The sequence below is a fragment of the Magallana gigas genome, chromosome 9, assembly GCF_963853765.1.
Source record: "Magallana gigas chromosome 9, xbMagGiga1.1, whole genome shotgun sequence".
Classification (NCBI taxonomy): Eukaryota; Metazoa; Mollusca; class Bivalvia; order Ostreida; family Ostreidae; genus Magallana; species Magallana gigas.
This window is the reverse complement of record NC_088861.1, coordinates 24,299,281-24,327,044: the sequence shown is the minus strand read 5'-3', so window position 1 is coordinate 24,327,044 and position 27,764 is coordinate 24,299,281. Positions and strand designations below refer to the sequence as shown.

Here is a 27,764-nt window from a genome sequence, read left to right as displayed (position 1 = left end):
TATGTACCGAATAAAACATCCGGTTCGAGGGACTTTGGATACGACTAAATGCGACACCGTACACTTGGAATTCATCGATGAAAGAAGTAAGTGTAAAATACTACTAAATATATAAATTGTTTAGTTCAACTTTTCAGAGCTAGGCCAGTTCCCAAAAACGGTAAATGAGATTCACTAGTGTTAACAAATCATCATACTATCAATATGAATCATGCGCTCAGTTTTCCTTAAAAGGAAATGACAAGAGAAAATACCCCAATAGCATTATATGTGTCATCATTACAGACAGTAGGTGTGTGTCCTTATAAAATGTTTAGCTACTAGATATAATACTGCTATCATATCTTCAACATACAGCAGATTTTAAAAGGTAAATTTAAATCTACGTATTTATAATGCATCTAACAAAAAGATAGAGACGTAATATGCAAGCTATATTTTTGATTTGATAAACTTAATTGGAACTTAATGTGTGAAAACTACTATTAATTATAATAGTGAAATAGATTACATGTAACTGTTCATGAAATGCCTTATTTTCGTTGGGTTTGCATGTATTAAAAACTAATGGCCGACAACTTGGAACAAAGATTTCACTTTATCTTCAGAAAAGTGCCTACTATTACATGTACTCAAGGCTCGTTTTCCGAACAGCTACTCGGCGATATGGGATTTTTATATATTTGACAAGATGTGTAATAACTGAATGTCCCTTTTTTCTGTTAGATCTATTATTATAATTGTGTAATACCGCTATAAAAAGTACGTCTTCTGCAGAATAGAAAGTTGAAAAATGGAATTGATTATTATATGATGGATAAACCTACTTGAAATGCATATTGATTAAAAAGTTCTTTTTGTCATTTATAGATAATTACTGAAACTCCATTGTTGTGGGTTTTTTTTAAAGTATGACTACATTCAAAACAAAAATGCAATTTTTTCCACTGAGTTCATGCTAATTTTACTGAATTGTGAAATACGGTAACACACAGGTAAATTCTTCCTGTTCACCTTTATAAGACTTCATTATTGCGTGAGATTTTTATTTGCTGGTTTCAGCGAGTAGCCTTCCGGAGAATAACCGAATAAAAGACTATTGTCTGCGTATTTGTATCCTCGCGTAGCATGTTTATCAAATAGCTAATTTTTTTTTAGATTAAAGATTTTTTAGTTTCGTATTGGTGGTTTCGTTTGCGACATTCTAGAGCAGAAATAAAAGCAACAAAGAACATACACAAATAAAAATTATCCTCCAAAATTTAAAGAAAATGATATTTTAAACGATCTTTCAATTTTTCGACCAAAAAAGATAATTCTCATTAATGAATCATTTTGATTAAACTTTTTTTTTTGTAAAAAAAAATAAATCCTGGTATCAAGTGACATAGTTATCATTTTACTCCCACTCCGAAGGAGGAGGGGTGTACTGTTTTACCCTTGTGTGTCCGTCTTTCTGTCCGTCTTTCTGTCTGTCGGTCCGTAACAAAAAAATGTATTTTTCTCAGCAACTATTTATTGCAGATGCTTAAAATTTTTAGACACTATTTGTGTAGGTATGCTTTATCGTGGGATATATTTTTGTATCAATCGGACGTCAACTTACTGTTAAATGATGAATTTGATTATTTTAAGTCTAAATTTTCAAACAAATTTGCGTCAAAGATTTCTCAGCAACTATTTATTGCAGATGCTTAACATTTTTAGACACTATTTGTTTAGGTATACTATATCGTGGGATATATTTTTGTATCAATTGGACGTCAACTTACTGTTAAATGACGAATTTGTTTATTTTAGTCTAAATTTTCAGAAAAATTTGCGTCAAAGATTTCTCAGCAACTATTTATTGCAGATGCTTCAAATTTTAACACACCATTTGTGTATACAGTACCGATCAGACCCAACCTAACACCAGATTAAACCCTAACTAAACCCTGGGTTTACTTTTGGGGTTTACTTTGGGTTAACTCCGGGTTTACTTTTTGAAAATTTGGGTCCACTCGGGGTTTACTTTAGGTTTACTTTGAAATTGCTTTTGATGTCAACTGTAAGCACTGGAGTGTGAGGAAGAATAGTATTTTATCTTACCATCCTACTGCCTGTAATTCCTACCCTTTGTATATTCTGAATACACTGTTAGCGTCTTCTTTTAGGGGTATACTTCTGACTGGGTTTACTCTCTGTGTCCACTCTGGGTTTACTTTGGGTTTACTCTGGTTCCACTCTAGTAAACCCGAAGTAAGCCCAGAGTAAACCCAGAAAGTAAACCCAGGGTTTAGTTGGGGTTTACTTTCTGTTAGGTTGGGTCTGATCGGTACTGTATAGGCATGCCATATTGTGGGGTGCTTTTTTTTTACCAATCAGATGCTAACTTCCTGTTAAATATCGACTCACGAATATCTTGTTTTCATTTCTATAGTTAGGTTTCTTGGAAAGAAACATCATAATACGTAAATTAAAGAGACAGTCTTTAGTCAGTTTAACATTTTGAAGCCGTCCTAATTTACGACACCTCTTGAAAATAATCCTAACTTTTTGGCATCCCAATAGCTGTCTTATTCACAATGAACTCAACAGTAAACATGTAGGTTGTGAACCATAATTTCTTGAAAGAAGAGGAAATCGATATCTACGTATACACCATGTCGGAGTCCTATGGAATGTAATTCTACACACAGACTAAACATGTACATGTATTTGGATGTTATGATCACATACAGCATTGAGAAATAATATTCGATCCTACTTAAGTTCAATTTTAGTCTGAAAAGTTTTACAAACAATAAATAAATTATTTACATGCGTGGAGTAGGAGGGGTAGGGGTTTGGTGATGCTTGTCGAAAAGGGGTGAGTTCCGAGTCATTTTTATAGTACTTTTTTATGTGAATTTAAGATTTTTTAATTTCAATCACCCTAGACTCTTCTTCATTCTAAGTCCGCGCACGAATTTTGTAACACTGATCTCTTAATACAGAAGATTTTCCTTTTCAAATATTATAACTATTTCTATATCTAAACCAGCCTTTTAAAATCTGTATTTTATCCTGTAAATTTTGAGCCGCAAATTATTTCTGATCTGATGCATGGCAAACTTATGATAGAATATCATTGATATATACATGTAATTTTAATTTGTGAGAAAATTAATATTCGAAGAAACATGTATTTACACTGCTGACACTAGAGTTTGTCGAGATGCAATTAAGAATTGATTTGAAAAATAGTTTTACATGTACATGTGTGTGTATATATATATATATATATATATATATATATATATATATATATATATATATATATATATATATATATATACATGTGTGTGTGTATATATATATATATATATATATATATATATATATATATATATATATATATATATATATATATATATATATATATACATGTGTGTGTGTATATATATATATATATATATATATATATATATATATATATATATATATATATATATATATATATATATATATATATATATATATATATATATATATATATATATACACACCATTGTCTACGCTTATCTGGGCAAATCTGCTTGTGACAAGTCAATTTTAAACAGAACAGATCAGTTTCAGGTGAAAGTTCGAAAATGTCCGCGTTGCGCCTTCACGGTTTCTCTTCATTTTGCTTTAAATATCCGCATCCCATCTCATGCCCTCCCCTGGAGTTCAACCAAAAAATCTTCTTCTCTACTCTGACACGTGTGAGGACAAATCTGAATGCATGGTTATAATGTCCATGGAGCCCTCGACGTAAATTGTGAAATTCACGGCACCTGGATCAGGGGTTCATGCTCTAGGGTGAGGCCAATTTGGTCAGATAGTAAAACTGTATTAAATCTTAGAAAATCTTCTTCTCTACTCCCAGAATATTTGTTAGAAATTAAATGGAATTGTATAGGTATGATGTCCGTGAAGTCTTCTACCCAAATTGTGAAATTCATGGCACCTGGGCCAGGGTTTCTAGTCGTGGGGGTGGGGGTGGTGTGCAATATAGCCTACAGTGTTAATGCATGAAATGTTTAAATATCTTTTTCTCTACACTCACACGTATGTCAGAAAAACTGATTTCATAATTATGTTAACGGGAAGTCCTCGACTGAAGTTGTAATTTAAATGCCCCCTGGATTAGGGTTTTGACTCTAGTGTGGGACCAAAATGGATGTATAGTGTTAATGCATATACTGTTTGAAAATTATTTTATCTACTCCCAAACACCTGTAAAGAAAACTGAATTTATAATTTTAAAATTCAGGAAACCCTCTACCAAAATTATAAATTTAGTGTCCCTCGAGGCAGGATTTCTGACTCTAGGACAGGGTCAAAATAGTTATATAGGGTAGGTCTTTTTAGGAGTCAAAAGCTGATCTAGAAGTCAGTAACTCATGGAAATTTAAAAGCTGCTTTTATTAATGCCCAAAGGAGAGTTTTTGTCTGCCCCTGGGGATCGGAGGTTTGTTTTTTTTTTTATAAAACATGTATACTAGTCACTATGGTTTAGATTTATCTATGAAAACATATATACATAAAACCTTTCTTGAGAGTTAACAAATGTGGAGAAATTTTCTATCGGACTCTTGCACCTTTTCAATATCAGGTCATGCACTCTATTATAATGGTTAAGTTTTCCGCTTTAATTACATGTATATATTTCGTAGTCCATTTTGAAATAGATCAGGCAAGGAGGTTGTCATCATTACAATATTATAATTTTTCTCCTCCAGAATGAAACTTAATTAAGTGCATACATGAGACTCCTCGATAAGTTTGTGTATGTGCTTTATGCTTCTCTGGTGATCTTTAAGGCCTATTGATCTCTTGTTCTACTTTTGTTTTGTATAGTTAGTGACAAAGAGAAAAAGATGTCCGCGCTTTCATTCGTCATATTCGCCAGTTTAGTTATCACAGTAACTGTAAGTATTGTTTTATTTCATTTATTGATTTTTTTTGTATGACACACACACACATATATATAAATATATATCGTAAACTTATATACCCTCCTCCGCTATGTGAAATATAAATTAAAAGTTTGCCTACCCGTGTGGAATAAACTATAGGTGTGTGTAATAAAACGGCGATCCAGCTGCGTCCCTAAATAATGTAAAATGCAAGGGTAAACGCCGTAACAACGCATTCGTCCGGTGGGATCGCCTTTTAAGAACGCCATGCGACGGCGAGCACTTTGAACATGCACAAAGTACGCGCTGTGGCACGACGTTCTGATAAACACGCCGTAGAAGCGGAGTGAGGTCGCCAACAGCGCCACGAGAGCTCTGTTGGCGCGCTCAAGGAACGCAGCTAATCGTGACTGCCTCATAAAGCTCAATGTTACTTCTGTGAGAAATTATTCGGCAATATGGCCGCCATTGTCCAACGCTTCGCCTACTCACTTCGACATTTGGAATTATATAATATAGAAATGGTATGCTTTAAGTTCTTAAAATTTTGGAACAGTTGCCCTTTGAAATTTTCCTTTTGAATATTGACGTCACATTGCTGTGTCTGGAGCAGAACAAAATAGAAGCGTCTAGATTTGCTCAAATATCTGCAAGGAAAAGGGAGAAAATGTTTAAAATTGAATAGCAACAAAACATTGTAAGCAAACATTAGTGAAGCTTGGATTTATACGTTAAAGAGTTAAATTGAACGACATGTTAGACAACCTGTATACATGGATTTGCGTAGAGTATCGCTTTTTGTAAATAAATGTGTCACTTGATAGTCATCTGGAAAACGAAACACTTGTTAGGTTTGTAACTGACTGACTGACTACAGAAACATATCGGGTTGATCAATCTCATAAATTGCCTCGCAATCTATGAGATTGATCAACACGATAAATTTCTGTAGACAGTAACAAACCTAATAAGTAATAATTTATAGACACGGAGCGATTTGTTGACAATATTAATTCATTAATTTTATAGATTTTTTTGGATATTTTCTATAAGTACATATGATATCAAATCAATGACATCATGGTATTTTTTATTTCGCCTCTCATATTAGCCCTCGGTTTCTGAATATCATATTTAATATACAGTGACCTCTGGCTAATATTGGATGCGACATAAAAATGCCAGGTATTTATCTATATATACACAGTTATATTTTTCGAGGGCTAAAATATAACTACGTATCTATATTGTCTTTTTTTTAAGGTTTCAGTATCATTAATGTGTCCTGAGTCAGTTCCTACAGTTTCATTTGTGTCTCGCTGTCCTTCAAATGCTAAAGAATGGAAATCAGCGTCATTTAGGAAAAGATGTGATGATGTCGGAAAAATTCAAAAATGTACAAAAGCAGAGAACTTTGTGTATCATTGCGTTTTAAACGATGAAGCAACAGCGTTGTTAGAAGTTTGTGCACCTCTATATTTTATATCAGGTAAGTATAACCAATAATTTTCTGTACTTTTTCCACGAAAGGATCTTTCCGTATTTCAAACGTATTTAAAGCGTATGACGTCACAATACTAAGAAAACGAAAACAAAGTTGCGAACTTGTAAAGGTTTTTTTTTTCAATTTACTTGTTTTTATTTTGCGTTTGTTATGTTGTTGATCACGATCGACAGAATTATTTAAATATGACATGTTGAACTACAATAACGACTAACACTACCAACCAAAAAAATAATTATTGAAAAAGCAACTAAAATTTGTACAGTTTTGAAATTCTGTGTTTAGGATGATGTAAGCCGTGCGGCCGATCGATCTGGAGACTATATAGCTAGATAGATAAATGGAGATATAGTTAATAGAGAGATATAGACATAAATACTAAGCCAGTAAACTGAATATTAAATAAAGCCAAAAAAATGGAGCGTAACAACACGAACAAATGTAATTGTCAAATGTTCGGGACAACCAGTCCTCTCTCCAGGACACAAAAACTAAATGAGAATATGACAAAGAAAAAAAAACTCTAGCACTACAACTAACACTACTAAAGAAACTACAAAAGAAACAACAACTACATTTTGTACAGTTTTGTATTTTGAGCATTGAAATATAAAACTGTACATTTTTCTCAAGTTTTCAAGATTAACGATCTTTGAAATGCTCTACAATTAGCATTACACGATTATTTTGTACCTTTTTACCCTAAATTCTCCGATAATGACAATTATTCAAGAGAAAATGTTGCAAATAAAAACTAATTAAAGGTTAACCGGATCTTGATTTTGTTTTTTAAATATTTTGGGACTTATATTATGTGCTTAATACATGAATTGACTAATGAATTTGTTGAAAGTTGCAATTTTTTTCAACACATTATGTCTGAGTTTGAAGCACACATTAGTCAGTGTAATTTATTTTTATTGTTGTAAATGACTGACAAGGTGTTTCTATTTTTTTTCAATTTTATTAGGTAATTTTAATCATCTAGTTGATGTGTTGATATGTTGAAAACTAAATTTCAAAAACTTTATTGGGCTTTTACAAGTCCTTTTCATATTTAAAGAGATAAAATTAAATGTGTCTTTTAAAAAAAATGAAGAGGATTTTGGATGGCTTGTTTAATTTATGAAAAAAAAAACGCCATTTCTTTAAGCCAAAAATCATTGTATGAAAATTAAATTTCTGAAACCGAACCTCGCATTTACAAGACAACCCATTCATATTTCAGAAGATGATGTTGCTAGGTGAAAATGTGTCGAAAGTTTTGGGATCAATGATTTTTTTTATGGAATAAACGTTACTTTTAGCCCTTTTTGACCCCCAGAATATAATTAAAAATTTAAAACCTTACAATACTTTGTTTCATTGTGATAATTGTACAGAACTTATCAAAAACTATATGATTTAGTAATAAATAAAATTAGGCATAATTGAAGTTTTTTTTAGCATTTCATTGTTCCCTGGATGGAAATTAGATATCCCGAATCCTTATTGCGCCTCTACAAGGCACCCGTTCATATTTCAAAAGATAAATTTTTTATCAAGAGAATCATATGAGAAGTTTTGTAAATCATGTTTAATTTGGAGGGATAAACAAAACAGAAATAGTTTCCAAAACCTTAAAATTGCGCATCTGTCTGACACCCCTTTTCATATTTCAAAAGATGTTTAATCATTGTAAAATTGTACGCGGAGTTTTAGAAAGCGTTTTTGTTTGTTTAAAACAACGTAATATTTTGCAAATATCGACTCCAAGAGGTATTTTTATTTTATTTTTAAAACAATATTTCACATCAACAGGACTTCTCCAATAATTGTTCAAGAATTGATTGGCTTAGGCATGAAATGTTTACAACATAACATCACAAATCATATTGTAAGAGAAGATGAATCTTATTCTTAAAATGTTATGGCAGTATGAGAAAGAAAAACGTGTGATTGTGACGACATGGACAATTTGACAATTTATTTTCTCTTCAAAATTTCCACTCGCCAATCTTCTATATGTAATCATTTACATCACAAATACAAATGACCCTTGCTAATTACCCTAAAAGGCCAAAAAAAACCTCCAAAAAACAATGACATTTATATTTCGATACAATAATTATACTGAAAGTATTGTGAAATAGCATAATATTATGCATGTGATTTGTATATCAAGTAGTAAAATATGTAGTTCTTGAAACAACCGTTTAAAAATTCAAATCTTTTTTACTTACAACAATTATCACATGATTGATTTCTTTGTCACCTCTGGCGATTGATTTCCATTAAAACACAAGGGAGCAAATTACTTAAATATAACGTTTTTTAAAGTGTGTTTTGTGACTACCTCGCCGATTTCTACTCGGTATACAAAATGACACATCCAAAATGACCTTTGTGTGTGATTAGGAACGATAAATCTTGACTTTAAATTGAATATAATTCCCCCAAAGAATTGAAATATCGTCAAAATTGATAGCCGTTAATTGTTCTATTTTTTGTGTGAAAATTGTCAATTTTTCAACTCGTCATAATACAATGTAACTACGTTTACAGTATAACGAAAGCTATCATATGATGTTCCTTTGCACTGAGTCTAAGCTGATATCTCTTTCGGCATTTGCACAACGATAAGTGCAGAAAATTTATGTAAAGCAGAAGTCTTATTGTGAAATGTAAAATATGTGGAAGATGCTTCAATATTTCAGTTTATGTTGTTAATGAAAATAATATCAGAGACAATTTAACTATTAAGAATTAAGATATACGACTTTTACGAAATTATATACTCCAACAAAACAATGGTGGAGAAAAAGTTAATGATATGAGTAAAATTAACTTCAAATATCTTAAACAGTTTATGTCAGTTTGATAGTTATGAAAAATGATCATGTCATTTTGAAAGTTATGAGCAATGAGAAATTATGAAAAATGTTCACATCGTTTTAATAGGTATGAAAATTTCCAAGAAAAAGGATTCATCAACAATTTGCGTTTGTAAATTTCAAAAGCAAGATCATGTAAGCGATGACAAAGTGTTGTTCAAATGTTGTGACGTACCGTCATAAAAAAGTACGAGTTACAGGTTGTCGAGGACTATTTAAGTTTTTATATAGGTTTCAACAGATGATTTATACTTACAGGTCTTTCCTTTTGCACTGAATAGCTCATAACTACTAAACAGGTATTGAAATATGATATGATAAGATATTGTATTTTTCTCAAAATCTGCAAACTTGAATTTTATGGCAGTCGATCTCTATCCATGAGTTTAAAAGTCACCCTTTTTTGGATAACAAATAGAAAGTAATCCCCAAACAGTTAACTGCATCTATATCCCGTGGTTTGTCCCTTTTCCAGGTATCGCTGAAAAATTTCTCTTTTTTCTATTTTCCCGACTTTGCCCACATCCTACATGGCTTTGAACACACCGAAAAATTGATTTATATACCATATTAAATTATTACATATGACATTTTGACACAACGCTTAGGAAACGAGATACTTAATCCGGCGTGGGTGTTTCCTTCATGAGACAGATAATACAATATTTCGCCACAATTTTTATAATCCTGAGCGGGAATCATCCTAGAAACCTACCATAAACCGAGCATGCCGTTGAAATTTAAAAAAAATTCTCTTTCCTCACCATAATGTGTCCATAATTGGCGATTGGTGGAATTTTACACAATTTTACACACACTATAGCATGGTGGAAATTCACTTTATTATCCAGGAGTACTTATCAAGAATACATTTTAAAAATTTTATCGACAGAGACAATTTTCAATGAAACAAAATAAATACTTCAAGATGCTCAATATAAGTTCTTAATATAACAGTTCTAAGATACCAATTGGATCTGTTTTTCTGGAACTGTGTGAGAGAATTTGCCAACCTTGTTTACATTGCATAACTTTAAAATACTTTGAGGCAGTCCCAGGCATCCACAGCACGAATAACCGAAACTTCAGTATATTTATTAACAACGAAAATTTTCTAATTTAAAATGCATGCAGAATATCTATTTCATGTAATATTGTTAAATAGACTCGACAATCCCAAAACATTTGGACAACCTTATGTATTGCAAAAGGATTCAGCTTTGATAATCGTATCTTTTGTAGGATATTGTGCCCGTTACAGTATAGAAGATCAAAAAATGATCAACGACCCTCGTCTGGACTGTACAAAATTTGATCCTCCCTGTCCGATTAGGTTTCAATCCAATGAATCATACAAATGTAAGTATATGGTAAATTTGAAATTGTTTGTTTATTATTCATTAATCTTTCTATTAAAGGCAATGCAATTCAAATCATGCATAGCATTAATCAGAGAGGTAAATATATTATCTAGACCAGTTGTGTTATACGAATACATCACACCGTCTACAATTGCCTGAGACATTCGACCCTCACGAGCACTCCAGGTCATTCCACCAAGAAAAGTAAAACCCCAATTTTTCAGATATTTAAAAAAAATATGCTTAGTCTATACGAAATAATATGAATTGAAATGAACCTACATGTAATTGACAACACACCATTAACAATATATCTTTTTTTATGAAGACGTAAGACATGTTAGAAAAATATATTTACTAGACGCTGCATTGTTTTGGAAAATAACTTGTCTGAAATATTCTGTACACTTTTAATCTTTTGTAGAGAGGAAAGCACTACCACTACTATTGTTTATGTTTTGCTAGTGATTTTCGTAATCATAACACTGTCCTTGCTGAGTCTTCTCTTTGTTGGATATAATCGAAACTGGATAGAGTTTTCATGCGGAAACACCAAGCTTAATGGTAAGGAAGAAATGAACGAAGGGTGTTGTAGGAAAATTAAAATAAGAAGGGGTTAAGTTTTTACATTTAGGAAAGAGTCTTCTCGTTTTCAAACATACTTCTTATATTAAGAAATTCATGACAAACTCAAACAGATCATAAAACCAAATGATTTTATCAGTTTAATCAAATTTGACAGTCTTGTTTTCGCATAAAGGTCAGGTCAAGGTCACTATCTTTTTCCAAAACTTAAAGGATAAAAAGAGATGTAGTTATCTGCATTTATGAAGACATTTGTTCAAGATATGAAGTTTCTATTCTTCAAAAAATGATAGAATATCAGAATGTCTATCAGCTTATACAACTAAATTGGAATAAATATTTAAACTGAAATTAATATTGCTTAGCCTGCATTTTCTTTAATTTTCTTAAATTTTGAAGATATTTTGATTTTTTTATTCGAACTTTTTTATACCAGTTCGTATATTTCAATATAATTAGATTATACTGCATTACAGTGCATACACATCTTATATTCCATATTCACTTCACTTACATGTAAGACAGAGATATATACAAAGTCGACTACCAAAGATAAACATGCACACGTACAGACAATTGTATACTCCGACAAACAGACATATAAATACACAAACATGTCAAATATTTTCTTTCATCTACCCTTTAAAGGGGCATGGTCACGATTTTGGTCAAAATTATTTCTCCGATTTTAATGTTTACAATGCTTCAGTAAAGCATTTTTAATATGCAACCAAAACCAAAATTTGAGTGTCATTTGTTGAGTTATAAGCGAGTTACAGAGCTTACAATTCTTTGCTATGTAAACAAAGCCTTTGCTTACATTTTGAATGTTGAAGTGAAAATTACAGTACTGTTTTAGACCGAAAAAAAATGAATAAAAAGATAGACAAATCAGTTTGAAACAGAATTTTACTGATATATTTAACATATGTAAACAAAACCAGGGCACGAGGCTTGTTTACATTACAAAGAGTTGTGAGCCTTGTATTTTGCTTATAACTCTACGATTGACTCTCAAAATTCATTTGATCATTAGAAATGCATTCCTAAAGCATTGTAAATAATAAAAACAGAAAAATAAAATTTTACCAAAATCGTGACCATGCCGCTTTAACCATGGAAGGTTATGATAAGAATTATTAGTGTTTTTTGGGTTTTTTTTTTTGGGGGGGGGGGGGTTGAAAGAGGGTAAAAAGAGGGGAACACTAGCTATCTTAAAGTCATATTGTTATTGATGAGTAAAAAGTAAATACTCTGTTTGTAAAAATACTTTCTTTTTATTAATAATCATTGATTATTTGTTTATGTTTCTAATATTAAGATATTTCTGATTTTTACAAATTATGAAGACTTTATATTCAGATACATGTATAAATGGACAAAAAAGCTAATATATTGACCATTTAATAAGAGAGAAAATCCGATTTAAGGTATCTCACTCCTCGTGTTTTGATTTCATTGCGCATATGTTCATTATATTTAAAAAGAATGTAATTTTATTAATTTAAAATCACAAAAGATCATCATTTCATAGTTACACAACATTTATAAAGAAAATTCATTTGAATTCAAGAGACAAACAAGTTTTTGGGGGAACCATTTTCTCGTGCGGGAGGTATTTTAGTCGAAAGTGACAGAAACAAGCAATTTTATGAATTTTTATATACTTTTCGTTTTATTATACTTTATTCAATATTCACATTTTTACCCTTTGATAGGTTTGTGACATGTTCTGTATGTCCTGTGTGACTAGTACATGTTTGAAACTAAATTTTGAGAGAGTGATACACATTTAGCACAAAATCATGCAAATATATAGAAAATGTATATATTTTTTAAGCCAAAGTTTACGAGAATTTTACCTTTGAAGCCATATATATCTAAAATTTGACATCACTGATATCCATGTCTTACTATGTTAAAATGATACCGAATACATATTTAGGCAAACTTAATTAGTCTTATAAAATTCTTGATATTCAAAATGTTTTTATTTAAATCAAATTGTAACTATTATAGAAATTGTCTATTTTAAGTGTAAAAAGGTCACACAAAAAATTATGCAGCTTCGTACACTTTTTTTTTTCGTAATCCGTCTATTCAGTGTAATCATTGTGCATAATTAAAAACAATATTTCAAGAAAAAAGATTACTGACAACACATCCTAATCACGCTTAAATCGCATTTTAGGTGCAAAAACGTCAAATCAAATTACCCATAACTCGAAGGGGTGAACACTGACCTCCCATTCCTTTGTATTTCTACAGATCTAAATGGTATACGTCTCAAGAAATTCTTAATACAAGAAGATTGAGGAGTGGGATACCTTAAGTGATTAAGTGATTGTTTCACTCAAATTAATTTATAGTATGAGTGCTTAAAAAACTTATAAAAATGAATTTAAATAGGCAAATCATATTTCAAAAACATATTATGAAACCAAGTATCTTATTGTTAGTTCTCACGAGTTAAAAAAAATCAAACACTAACTATATTGTTTTTAAAATGCTATTGATAAATCTACAGCAATTCTGAATTCCAAAACAAGTGATATTTTCCTACGCAAATGTTTCGCCAAAAATATAGTCCTTGTTAGATTTCAAACTTTAATTACTATTTCTATGCCAAGCTGTAAGATAATAGTGAAGAAAGAAAAATATGATATTTTAATTTCCTTTTTTCTTGATTTATTGAACATTTAATTACATTTACTTTTTGACAAGTCGAAAACCAGAAAAGGCTTCTTCCCTGAGGTGGCTGATTGAATCAATACAGTTAATGTTTTTTTTATAGATAGAATATGAGTACAGGCATTGATTGTAATTGATGTATGAAACAATTTTTAATTGAAGTGAGCTTGTTAACATTTGCATAGACTAAATTTCTTCAAAGCAAAACAGTATAACAATGTTTTAAAAAGCCGCCAAGTATATCTGTACAATTAAAAGTTGACTACTGTCATGTTACACGTACTGTATAGCGTTTTATGTGGTTGCAAATGTTGATTATAAATTCAGTATATCAAATTTTGCTCTCTTTTTTCTGCATTTATCGTATTTGATGCCTTATACGATGATTTGCATCTGAATGTTTTAGTATTTGATTTGTTACCCCTTTTAGAAAGAACTTTATATCAATGACAGGTTCTACTCGTTGTCGTAGATATACTGACGTTTTAAAGTGTTATTTTTGATTGATTTTATCTACATCTGTATCTTAACATTTTTTCAGATGAGGAAGATAAGATTGAAGCTACAGAATTAATGAAAGACCAAGATAGTATATACAAATCTGCAAGAGGTTTTCTGCTTTTTTATGTTCATATACTGCCACCAAATGAATTCAATAGAAAAGCACTTGAATACCATGTTTAAATACAATTCACCGATTCGACTATGCATAATGCAGCTGCAAAAGAAAAAAACGAACTGCGTAAAAGAAGAATCGTCTGATTTACAGAATATAACCACATATATTATTATCTCATTTATTTTTGCTGTAACAGTAAAAAAGAATTTAGCGAGAACATATAACATATTTTTTGTTTAAAAACCCGTGTTACTAATAATATCGTAAGTTGTTGATTCTATACTCAGCATCTAAATGTAGATGGATTAAAGAGTTTTCGTTTCATATTTTAATATGATTTCTACTGTTTAATTGACGTTTTCTTAGCAGGTCACAAACTTAATCTTCTTGACCCTTCGTCGATGTCAATAGAAAGTTTTATTTGAATTTTTTTTTTTTTGTGAAGCTAACCTGCATTAGATGCAGTTTCAAAAATCTCCACAACGACAAATCAAATTATTGGAGCGTAAAGGATCTTATTTCAATAAAAGATAAATACAGAGAAAGCGACAAAAAACTAAGGAGCAATATTGCTCTTTATAGTTAGACCTCTAACGTTGAAATATAGCTTTGTTGGGATAAGAGGGTAGTATTGATGACCATTTTGGCGTTAAATTGTGTTACGGTAAATATTTTTGCATTATTTAAGTGGTGCAAAAAATATTACTGGATTTTACAGGCTACGGAGTACTGTTAATGAGGGTTCCTGGTCGGCTTACTATTAAACAATGCTCTCTCTCTCTCTCTCTCTCTCTCTCTCTCTCTCATCACCATAAATGACCATTCAACACTGTTTACTAAATAATAGGATACATTTTAATGTAAAATACATATTCGTAATTGGTTAGAGAAAAAAATAGTGGACATTTCAAACAAACATTATCGAGTGCTTATATGTCTCATATTCACATCACAAATTGACTAGTATATTATGTGCAGTTTAATGTTGTTGATTTCAAATGTTTATGTATACCTTCACCTGTTTGCGTCATTTTAAATAGAAATCTCTGGGCTAAGTTTGAATCAATGTGCCGACCAAATGAATATGTTTAAAATATTATTATCCAAATAAAACCCGGCTTCTAATACTTCGCATTTTGCAGATGAAATAAATGAGGATGTGGTACCTGAAAAAATAAAGGAAACAGTAGATATAAATGGAGATCATTGCAAAGGTAATATATCACAGATTATTAAAACTTCGTGCCTTCAGTATGATTTTGTTAAAAGGTAGGTTAATAATAACGTTTACTCAGAATGGGGAAAAAATTTACTTATGATGATGAAATACCATCTATTGTATGTTATAGACCTTTGGTTGTGGTGTTATTTTTCACTTTTAAAATAGTAGGTCAATGACCTACTTTTTGAGTAAAAAAGGGCCATCGAATATTTTTTGAAAAATCATGAAATCCCATAAAATTGAAAGATTGAAATTTTCTTAATTATAAATATATTACAAATAATAAAACACTTAAAAAATGAACAGTTTATGAATAGGAATGTACATGCACAAAGCATTTGGATTTCAGCAACACTTAAGAAATATTCTAGTCCGAATTTCCTCTATCAGTTTTCAAATCCCTACCCATTTTTTATCCAATTTTATAAAAAATTGAATGATGATAATACAAAAACATTTAAAGTATGGAAGTACTTATATTACCCTTATTCTATTGACATAAAATTTATATGAGGTCAATGATCAAAATTTTGAGATATGGTGTCTTTTATCGTTTTAAGCATTTTTCAATATTTTTGCAATTCGTGCCATACGCTTATTTTAATGAAAAAGTGAGGTAAAACCATCAGAAAATGTAAATAAATTAAATAGACTTAAATATAGAACCTTAACTTTTCATATTAGAGTACTGCCAAAAATGTTAACGCGGAAAACAAAATCTGCAAAATAAAGTCCGAATTTCCTCTGTTTGGCTTAAAGTTTATTTTTGTTTAAGCCTAGTTCCATAATAAAGTAAGATAATTGAATGTTTTGTCAATAATAATTCATTTCATTTTAATCTTTTTTGTTTAGAACAAATTTTACTCATTACATTGAACTTTATAACATCCAAATTTGCGAACTCAAACCCTGAGGAAAGGAAGCATTTCCTTAAGGAAGCATACACCTGCAATCCATTATTTTATCAAACTGTAATATAAAAATCGTAAAATGTAGTTTTGATTCAAACTGAAAGGACAATATGTTGCTCGCTGATAAGTATCAATACAATTGAAACGGGCAGTATATTACAGCCACCTTGGTGCATTATCAGGTGATAAATACGTTCTGTTTGGGGTTTTTTGCAGATCAGAAAATCATACATTTAGCCGAAGTAACCAGAAACATAGGAAAAAGAGGTAAACAAACAAACGGTTTTAATTTTGATAAAAATTATTATCAAACAATCTTATGTACATATCATAAAAGAGAAAGATTTATACATGTACCACTATATCAGTGTTAATACAAAATAAGCAAAGTTCCAAAATATGTTTACAAGATTCCTTTGCTTATTTGAAATACAGTATTCGTCAGCAAGCAAAATGATAAGAACACATTAATAAAATGGTTTTTTTACCATATCTGTATTATGTTAAGCAAATTGTGTGATATTTTTTGCCTAAAGATATATCATTTACTAGTAAATTAATCTAGAAATGGCACGTGAATAATTTCTTTGAATTTGTCTTGATTTGATTTTTATTTTATCATTTTTTTCTTGTTATATTAAAACAATATTCATTTTGTAGATATAGTTCATGTAGATAAGACCGGAGAGATTGAAGATAAAAAATCAAACGATGACCTATCTGAAGGTTAACATTAATCTTGTGACTGTAAAAAATATAAAATATAAATGATTTCTTGGTATGTTTCGGGATTTTGTCACGAGTCATCATAAAACTTATTTGCAGACTGTTAACACCATTAAGCTATATTTCAGTAGCTGAAAAGACTGGACAGCGAAAGATGGAAAAAATGCATGATAACAGGTAATGCCATTGCGTGTGATAAAGAATAATGGCTGTGTAACAATGAGGTAATGGAGTTTGAATATATGAGAATATAGTACTTGTTAAAATGCAAAACGTGTCATGCATATTTGATCCTTTTTGCCAAATAGAAAATTTATTAATGCACTTTACTTTTAATGATATAAATCAGTACAATAACTATTTGTACATATGTTAGTATGATTTCTGTCGCTTATTACATAAGCTCACGTTCGTTATAATGTTCTTATCAAATTTGTCAAGCGCCTCTTGTCTGTCCGCCCGTCTAGCTGTATCTTTACCCATCTATATCTGTCTCTGTAATCTTTTTCCGATTTTTCTGGAACCACAAGGGAAATTTAACCTAATTTGATACGGAACACCACAGGTTAAAACGAATGTGTATTTTAACCATTAAAAAAGGAGAGCGCATAAAAAATTAATTAAGTGCTGAAATGTGCCAAATTGGCTTTTCATTTTACATGCATCATTCTTGTAATTTTAAATATACAAACAAATAACATTTTTAAATTGTTTTAATATATATTGCAGGCTTTTTTTTTATTCAAAAAACCTATGAATATGAAAATGTACTATAAAACTTAAAATCTTAAAAAGGGCTAGATGGGCGGGACCCTTTTAGACTTTATTAATCTCCTTAACGAGGTCGGATCTAATTTGTTCTGCCCTAGATTATTGAATGAATTTCTACTGATATAATTATTATTTCAAGGGAAAAATAAGACATCTACCACCGTTTGTTTAAGGGGTCATCTCAAAGTTTGTTAATTTTTAACATAGGACCTTATGGAATTTTTCTTGAAATGTATCAATTTTGCACATTTTTTTTTACATTTTTCTAAAACTTCTGCCCTAGGGATTTTTTATTCTCTTCTACATATTAAAATTATTGCCAAAAGGCATTAAATCATTTAATGGTCAAATAAAAAAACAAAAACCTCTTTACCTCTTGGTTTGTTCCAGGGGTCCTATCAAAGTCATTTCCCAGATGTGTCAGATAATGGCTATTTTTTATTTGACAGAGGCTGAAATGGTGATCTTAATAGTATTATTAAAACATTCAGACTTATTTAAGTGATAAATAAATCATTAACATCACATATTAAGGGTCATTGATATAAAATACATGGGTACTGTCTTGAAATATATGAATTAAGCTATATTTAGGCGGGTTAAGAAAACGTGATAGAGGGCTAGGCTTGCTGAACACTCTTCACGTTTTCGACTCGAGCCCAAATATAGCTTATACTTTGAAACATTTATGTTTATTCCACAATGCAATATCAATTTTACGCAACAAACGAGCTATTTTCAACAGATTTCGCTGAATATATGCAGTTGAAACTATCACGCCATGGCGTCAACCAAGCCAAAAGATAACGTCCGCTACAATACTAATGAAACGCTAAGCGAAAGTATGCATACTTTATCTGTAATCGGCCTCGTTAAGTAGAAGAGAGAAGAATATGAAGATGTGGCAAGCTATTTATATTTCAAAGGAATATATATCTGGATTGTTTCTTTACTAAATGATTGTTAATAGCTAAATAAATCATATCTTTAAGTTTAAGGGTGGTCTGATGGTTCATTTGTTGACTACCTAGCAATCGTAAGTTAAAAATAATTTGTAGTAATTGCAAGAAACATATTTGATTTGTTTTTCGAGACATTTATACTATTTAGAAAAATAAAATTAAAACGGGGCAGTTTTGCATTGAAATTGAATTCTTATACCCACACTTTTTATTGCATAAAAGCTTCGGCAAATTGATTTTTAGCCGGGCTCTGATGAAAGCAGAGTCCTGGCTGTTGGCCTGCAAATCGCGAATCTTACTATAAATAGCACAACTTCAAAAGTAAACAAAAAACCAAACAGCGTCAAAATAAAAGCTTCCGCTATACCAAATAGTTACACAAAGAGCCACGTTTTGTCAAAAGTGTTGGCATTTTGTTTCTTTTTTAATTTCGAGAGAATTGTCTATCTTTTTTAGTTTTCTTATTTATAATGTGTTTTAAAAACAAGACTATGCATATTGGACACATACAATGCGCATGAATTTCCAGGAACTACTTTGCTGCGCGTTGAAGAAATATGGATTGAATATATAACGCTTGTTGCAAAATTCAAGGCAGCAACTGTTGAACTTTTTTCTACTAGACAAACATATTTTTGTTTATAGCCGCTTACAAAATTTAGTCGCTCTCTGACGCTTTGCCGACATTAAAAGCATGAGAGAGAGAGAGAGGAGAGAGAGAGAAAGAGAGAGAGAGAGAAAGATTTTCAGTCTTTACAACACAATATGCACAAAGACACACCAAAAGAGCCCGGCTTTCAGTATTTTGATTAATCCTTGCGTTACTAGTTTTATCAATGTTTACATCATTTTAATAGTCAAATCTTGTTTTCTTTATTACATGCTTTTCAAAAACACCTTTTTCAACATATCTAGTATCAAATATGTCTTAACAGTAAAGGTGAAAGCGATAGATGAAATATTAAATCGACATCAAAATAACATTGTCGACTTTGAGAGGCTGATGCGATATACCGTTAAACATCCTGTAAAATCCGGAATAAAAAGTGATTATAAGAGACGTTGATCTATAAACTCATTGATATACCGTATAACGGGTATTTTTTACGTGCTGCTTATTTTTACTTATCTTTACGAGTTATATAAATCCGTAAAAATTAAACACGTAAATTTTCACAGAAGTAAAAAAACACCGCACGTAAATTTCTACATCGTACGTATGAGAGTAATGTTCATGAACTTCAGCTCAGTCTCTGACGGCTGTACATGTACATGTACATGTAGGTATATTTAGGGCGTTTTTGGTCAGGTGGTGATAACAGTTTAGATCTTTCAGTCAGTCTTGAGAATTTTTTAAATATACGTATAAATCCACGTTAATAGCTAGATGTCTTTTTTGGTTGGGAGAGGAAGAAGAGAGAGAAAAAAATTTGAAATGGAGTTGTCTTTCTTTTTTTCCCGGTAAATCGAACTGAGACGAGCACATGGTGTACATCAATGATGATACCCAGATAAATAGGAATAAGTAAAGTGAATATCACATATGAAATAAAGGTAAATGTATAAAGTAAGGATGTCAACGAGTACCCGGTTAACCGGGTACTCGATCGAACGTCAGAGTATTGAATACTAAAATCGTTACTCGGTTACTCGGATGTATATTTTTCAATATTTCCAAGTTTATTTAATAATGCATTAAAACATCGGTTTTAAAACTTAAAACGTCCATTGCACTTGTACATAGTAATTTGGATTTCCTGCGCCTCTAAATATGCTAAATGACCGCTATCGCCTATGGCAGTGTTTATATAGTAATTATCGTGACCAAGCACCTGTTACCTAGCTTTTCTCACCTTTGGCTGTCTTCGACCCTTATTTTTTGGCTTACTTTAATGATTTGGTTTCACTGAACATCGTCGTTTATATAGTCTATTATATAAATTAGATTGCACACAGTAGAGAAATTGAACAGACCTAAACTGGAAATATTTTAAAAGAACTGAAGATTCAAAAAACGTAAAATATCAGCTGTGCGAGTAAACTAGCTTATTCTATACAGGGGGAACGACAAACATGTTAAATCACATTTGTCTTAAACATAAGGAGGAATTTCTACAAAAGTGACCAAGTTTTTACAGTTATCAATGTACTTGTTCATATTTATTTACACCCTTACCGAGTACCCGGGTACTCGATCGAAAAAAAAACGTCCGAGTAACCGAGTACTAAAAATTGACCAATTTGACATCCCTAGCTATAAATATAAGGAATCGTTAACAGAAAAACGATTTTCTGATTTGTATATGTATGTGTCAACTGTAACAAAGTCACGGTGAAATTTCCACATTTTACCACAGATGATTTTAATTTTTACGGACATGTCCAATTCGTAAAAAAATAACGCGTAAAAATTCAAATCACCATATTTTATGACAAATTCGTAAAAAATTACAGCAGTAAAAATTACCCGTTATACGGTATGTACAAAACACGATGTCTTGTACCACAAATATTCAAATATGTTTTAAACATTACAAACTTGACCGGAGTATAGGGAATACGAATGCTAAGAGTTTAATGTTAGAAATATAAATTAGGAATATACAAAGGTGAGCAATGTGGTTTATGCATGTATGTCTTTAGTTACAGTGTTGCGGATGGATGTTTCCATGAAAATAAAAATGGATTAAGCATTGCAGGTAAGCAATCATAAACATCATTTACTTTAGAATTAGAGATTTGTTTTTCTGGTTTTTATGACTTACGTAAATGAACCTTTATATTGACAATTTTAGGCCCTAATCATATAATATAGTTCTTTACCAATCAAAACATAAAACTTTGCTTCTCCGCTAAATGTTTATTTGATTGACATATCTCAAAGAAATGTCAAAAGATAAAGCGTGTTGTTAGCCCCATATAAAGAATGTTATTGAAAGTTTATACGTTATTTAGAGATATCACATCCTAATGTTAAAGATCTACGAAAAAGCAATCCAGAATTGACACCTAAAGAGTTGATAAAGAGTTCCGCAAAAACCACAATGGGTAATAAGTTCGCAAAGGAACACATTGTTTTAACCCTTTAACGCCCATAGACGCCTTTTGACGCCTTTTGGTAGTTATTGATAATAAAATGCTTGTGTTTTGTTAATAACTGATCTGTAGCAAAACGGTTTGTATTTTGTTAAAGTAGAATAGAAAATAAACATTTTTTACTCTTATCATTAAAGTATTACATATGTACCAGATTGAAGTTGTCTTAGTTTAAGTCTAAACTGACTCGTGTAAACAGGGTATAATTAAAATTTCCTACTTTATTAAAGTTATTTTGCAATTTAAATATATTATATGGACACAAGTGAGAAAAATAACCTTCGTTTCTATTTAAGCACGTCTCTAGTTGCTATGGCAACAGATACGTCATGTAACTTTGCATAATTTGATACTTTAAGATTTTACCTTTCAGAATATATATATGTTATATTATGTAAAAGTAGCTAGAAAACATGATAAATTTGACCTGAAAATTAGTTGTCAGTTTTTAATAAAAATTATTAAATCTCTGGTAGTTAAAGGGTTAAAGGGAAGTTCATCAACTACAACCTCTAGACCTTCTGATGATTCAAAATCAAAAGAAAAAATTAAATATCCGGAAAATATTTGTCATAGACCTAAGGATATAAACCTAAATGGTAATGAATTAAAAGATGTTTCAAATGCACAAGAAAAAGACAGTGCTTGTGTCAAAGAAGGAGGCAATGTACAAACTACTTCAAAGGCTGCATGTAAGGAATTTGTAAAAGCAGGAGGAAATATGGAATTAAATTTAATTGGTTCTACAGATTTGAGTAAATCTGAATTAGACAGATATAGTAGAAAGGATACAAATGACGAAGAGAAAAAAACAAAGTTGGGTGACCCAAAAGAGCAAGGAGATGAACAAAAAAAAATTTACACATCAAGAGATGTTTTGCTGTTGAATGAACTAGAAGACGAGGGTGAAGATTATGTTAACATAAAAGAACCGACTGACAGAGTTACAAATGAACTTCACTCAAGTATATATTGTAATACAAACTGTGACGACTCTGAATTTGAGAAGCATAGTGGAGAAGAGCCTGCAGAGTTCACACCTGTCAAAGATACATGCAACACTAAGAAATACACAATGTCATATGATCCTAAAACTCACAGGGATTCCAGAGGAGAAATACATGATGAAGACCTGAGACCTGGTAATTATGACGAAATAAAAATAAGACTAGCAAAATACAAACAAATTAGGACCCAGGAGCCATTGTCTGCAATTGATTTTGGAACATCAGATAGCAAAAGAAAAGAAGAACACACGTTGATAGGTAGTTTACAAAGGATGGATTTGTTGATGGACGAAGCCAAACTTTTTGAAAGATGGACACCAGCGGAAACAGTGCCTGAACATTTTGAGTTTGAAGTTGAAAAAGACAGGTTCGAATTATTTGCGGGAAAAAATTCGGTCTTTAGTATGTGGTATCCATGTACGTTCATTGTCGATGGAAAAACATATAACTGTGTTGAGCAATACATGGTACATCGAAAAGCAGGTAAGATGTTTCTGGCGGTTGTTTTTAGTTACATGACAATCAAAATTTTAAAGACAGGAATATGTGTGTATATTGGCCTTTGTGCTTGTTTTGAACATGTATATATAAAATACGTGCACATGGTTATTTTCTAGAATCAAAGCTATATTTGGGCGAGGGTAAGAAAACGTGATAGATCTAGAGGGTGAAGTTTGCCAAGCCCATTTCACGTTTTCGACCCAATCCCAAATATTGCTTATATTTAAAGACAGTTATCATGTATTTTGATCATCTTGCAACAGAATATCACAAAACAGGCTATTTTTGACAAATTTTGCTGCATATCTTTCGTTTAAACCATGACGCCATTGCGTAAACGAAGTAAAAATGATAATGGAATAATTCATTTGAACGTCGGGTAAATGCACGAGGCATTGACCGTAGCATTGGGTTATTCGGTCAATGCAAGGGGTGATTGCAGGATGAATTCCATAAATTATTAGAACAAGATTTTGATTACAAGTTTTATTTCAATGTACATGATATAGTTGTAATACAAATTAGAAAATGTTGATGCGTAATTTGTCTAATTTAGGGAGCGGGAATAGGTATATGTTGAAAGAAAATCTTTGAGCCTCTCAAAAACATGTTTACAGTATTCATAAGTCTGATCTTAATTGTCTATATATTGAATTAATGCTGCAGGACTTTGGCAAAATCATCAATTAAACATTTAAAAAAAATAACTTTTGTGAATTTAAATGAAAACAGATTGATCATATTTCTGGATGCTGATCATACTGAAATAATATTTCCCTAGTCAACCAACAAACGATCCGAATTTTCTTTACTTGTTGATAATCATTTTAGATATTTAGGTAAGAAGCCATTTTAACTGGGGAGTTTATATCGTCACAATGTTTCTTATTCAATTTTTTTCATCTGTTTTACAGAGATAATGAATGATACAGAACTTGCAGAAGTCATCATGGCGCTTAATGATCCTCGTGAAATAAGGGAATCAGGGAAAGAAGTAAAAAATTTTAGCCAACAATTATGGGATGACTGTTGCGAGGCTATTGTCGAAGCAGGAAACATTGAAAAGGTATTGTGACATTACGTATCAACGTTCTCAGGTTAAAAATTATAGATGTATATTCAAATATTAATGTCTCCTATGTATTTCTATAATACTTTTTCACTAACTTAGCTTCATGTTGTTAATGTAATAATGGGTGAGGGTGTATTAGATGTTTTTTGTATTAAACTTCAAACAATGTTGGCATTGATGAGACACAAGTTCGGATATGAAAATTAAATGTCTGTGTGTTCTATAAATTAAAAAAAGGATATTTGAAACAGATCGCTGCAATTTTCTCAAGTAAAACATGGAATTCACGAGTTCAATATTTCGGCAAGTCCATTTCCTTGGAATTAAAAAGTAACTGGTTATATTTTGCCGCTCGTATAACCTACGCTACCTGATTTTACCTTTTGATTTTATCTGATTTTTCTTTACAATAACTCGTAAATCCTACTACCCGTTATGTTAGCCAACCACTGCATAACACGTTCATTGTTTATTTGCCTTGACTGATTACCTATTATGACGTCACCTTGTTTTGGAGTCGCGAAATTTATTTAAGTCACCGTTAAGGAATCAACAAATCAGATTCCTGCATGGAATACTTTTGTACTATAAGAAATAGAATTCCTATAATATTTTTGGAAAAGTTTATAGGATTTTCAATATTTCCTGTAAGAAAACTATATAAATAATTATATTCATTTGGGATTTTAATATTCGAAGGAAAATATCTCACCTGTCAGGTGAGACATTTTAAAGCAAAGGTGCTTACATTGTATAATTTACTTTCCAGACAACGGGCTATCATTTGGTATATAATGGAAAATGCAAAATGAACCTTGCATAATTATCTGCCATAGTTTAAACCTCATTTTTTTCTGTAAACGTTATAATTGTGTGCTGCAAAACACTTTTACTGCAAGACGTCAACAACTTTACACACGGGAAAGAGTTCTTTGAAGATTAACAAAGAAACATTTCACTTTTGTAAATATTTATCAATTTGTGAAAAACAAATGAAACAGCAATAAATGCTTCACATTTATAACTTTAAACTTTTCAGTTTTAATATATTTTGTTTCCTTTTTCATTTTCGTCAATCATCTGCCCGAAGGTACGTGATGTTTAATTATGACGTCACGTAGCATAAGACAGCAGAGTGTTATATGTAGATTATTACATGAAAAAATTTATATCGCATCTTACAATTATATAAGCCCTCGGTCGCGTCTCGTTTGATCTGATGATCCGCGCCTGGCAACGAGACGTGATCCGGCTTTTTGGATCAAGTTACTGTTGTAAAGTTAAATTTATTATATACCCATGTCCATTTAAAAGTCTTAATTACAAAACTATCTTTTTAAAATCAACTGTATGACGTTTACTTACAATGTATATAAGAAAGCTATTTTGAAACGAACTCTTTTCAAACGCGCTAAAAAATACAGGTTATTTAATGCGCAGTACGTCGTCAGTTTCTGAGAGTGGTGATATACGGAACCGGAAAATCACAACTGTAAAATCGACAGTATCAAGAAGTACAATTGAAAAAAAAATATAAATCATACCCCTCTCCGGCAATCTTCGAATGTAATATCACTCCCTTAGGGTTAATATCACACAGGTACATGTAGTTGATTTTCCAGATTATATCGAACAGGGAGGAAAAGGGTAATATTTCGCTTTAAGTAAACGATATAAAAAAATAATTACATTTATGTTCCTTTGTTATTAAGAGGCAAGACGACTGCACTAGATTTTTTGATGAGAATGAAAACACATTACATAGTTGAAGATGAAAATAAGCCATTTATTCAAATATATGACAAAGATGTAAAAAACAGTAATAAGTGATATCAGCCGCATATTGAGCTGAACATTGATAAATATTTCAATTTAGTTTTGCTACGTAACTCACATCAACATCTTCATATCAATACCATCTTATAAAATTGTGTTGCATGAATGCTACCTTATTAAATTTCTTTGTATAGCCTATTTTTTCCTTCTTTTTGTTGATGGCGAGTATCTTACATTTTCAGTTTTCGCAAAACAAAGGATTAAAAGAAAAACTGTGCAATACAATTCCAAAACTCCTGGTTGAAGCCAACCCATATGATACAAAATGGGCCATAGGGTTATCGAAAGACGACACGAAGGCATTAGACCCATTAAAATGGAAAGGCAATAATCTGCTGGGAAAAATCTTAACCAGAGTTAGGGACGAGCTGTGCTAATTGCTTGAATTACATTTTATACTCTGTTTGACCTACATGTATATAGCATTGCATCCTGAATGTTTTTTCCTATATGACATTGTAAGAATTCATATTCATGTTTGTACTGGACAAAAAAAAACCTAATATGAACTGCAAATCCAAAAACATCATTTATTGCATGACCTGCGATGGATGCGGAGAAAATTACATTGGTCAAACAGGGACCAAATTAGCCGACCGTATGATGGGTACATATGCAGCAGATAAGGGATCTTTCTGTTCGTTACACTCCGTGAAGTGAACATTTTGATGTGTGCGGGAGAGGCCGGTTTGAAATTTTTCCATTTTACTAAGTACGCGAGGAAAGTGATCAGTTGCGACTTGCAAAAGAACAATATTTCATAAATAAATTCAAACCTTAACTTAATCGATAATTGCATTATTTATTCAACATTGACTTTATTTAATTTTCATTTTAATAGCCTATTATTTTAAAACAATTATATCATTTGTACATAATTTATAACGTTTACATGTGTTTGTAAAAAATATTTGCCGCCATCTCTAGATATTGTTTACACTGTTCGTGACGTTGTCTACTTTATGACGTCATAATAACTACGTCAACGTTTGTTATTTCTGTTACAATTTGAAATCCACTGAAGAGCGATCAGGCGATAGCGCTTTGGATTAAATTTGAGAGAAATGGATTATTGTGTTATCGTATACTGAAAACATTATAT

At 31.2% G+C, this 27,764-nt stretch overlaps 1 protein-coding gene across 5 annotated transcripts; it reads left to right on the top strand.

Annotated features, from left to right (window-relative positions):
* On the top strand, positions 1-27,764 carry LOC136271480 (uncharacterized). Of its 5 annotated transcripts, XM_066071558.1 has the most exons (15): positions 1-86; positions 4,867-4,937; positions 6,189-6,414; positions 10,545-10,661; positions 10,777-10,867; positions 11,088-11,227; positions 14,481-14,549; positions 15,701-15,772; positions 16,908-16,958; positions 17,352-17,417; positions 17,546-17,594; positions 21,794-21,849; positions 22,996-23,736; positions 24,669-24,820; positions 26,845-27,764. In XM_066071558.1, exons 1-15 carry the CDS (start codon positions 2-4, stop codon positions 27,037-27,039), a joined length of 2,181 nt encoding a protein of 726 aa, XP_065927630.1. In that variant the 5' UTR covers position 1; the 3' UTR covers positions 27,040-27,764. The 5 variants fall into 5 exon arrangements, with proteins under 5 accessions (XP_065927630.1, XP_065927634.1, XP_065927632.1 ...); XM_066071562.1 differs by lacking the exon at positions 16,908-16,958 and having other exon boundaries at positions 17,549-17,594; positions 21,800-21,849; XM_066071560.1 differs by lacking the exon at positions 16,908-16,958 and having other exon boundaries at positions 17,549-17,594.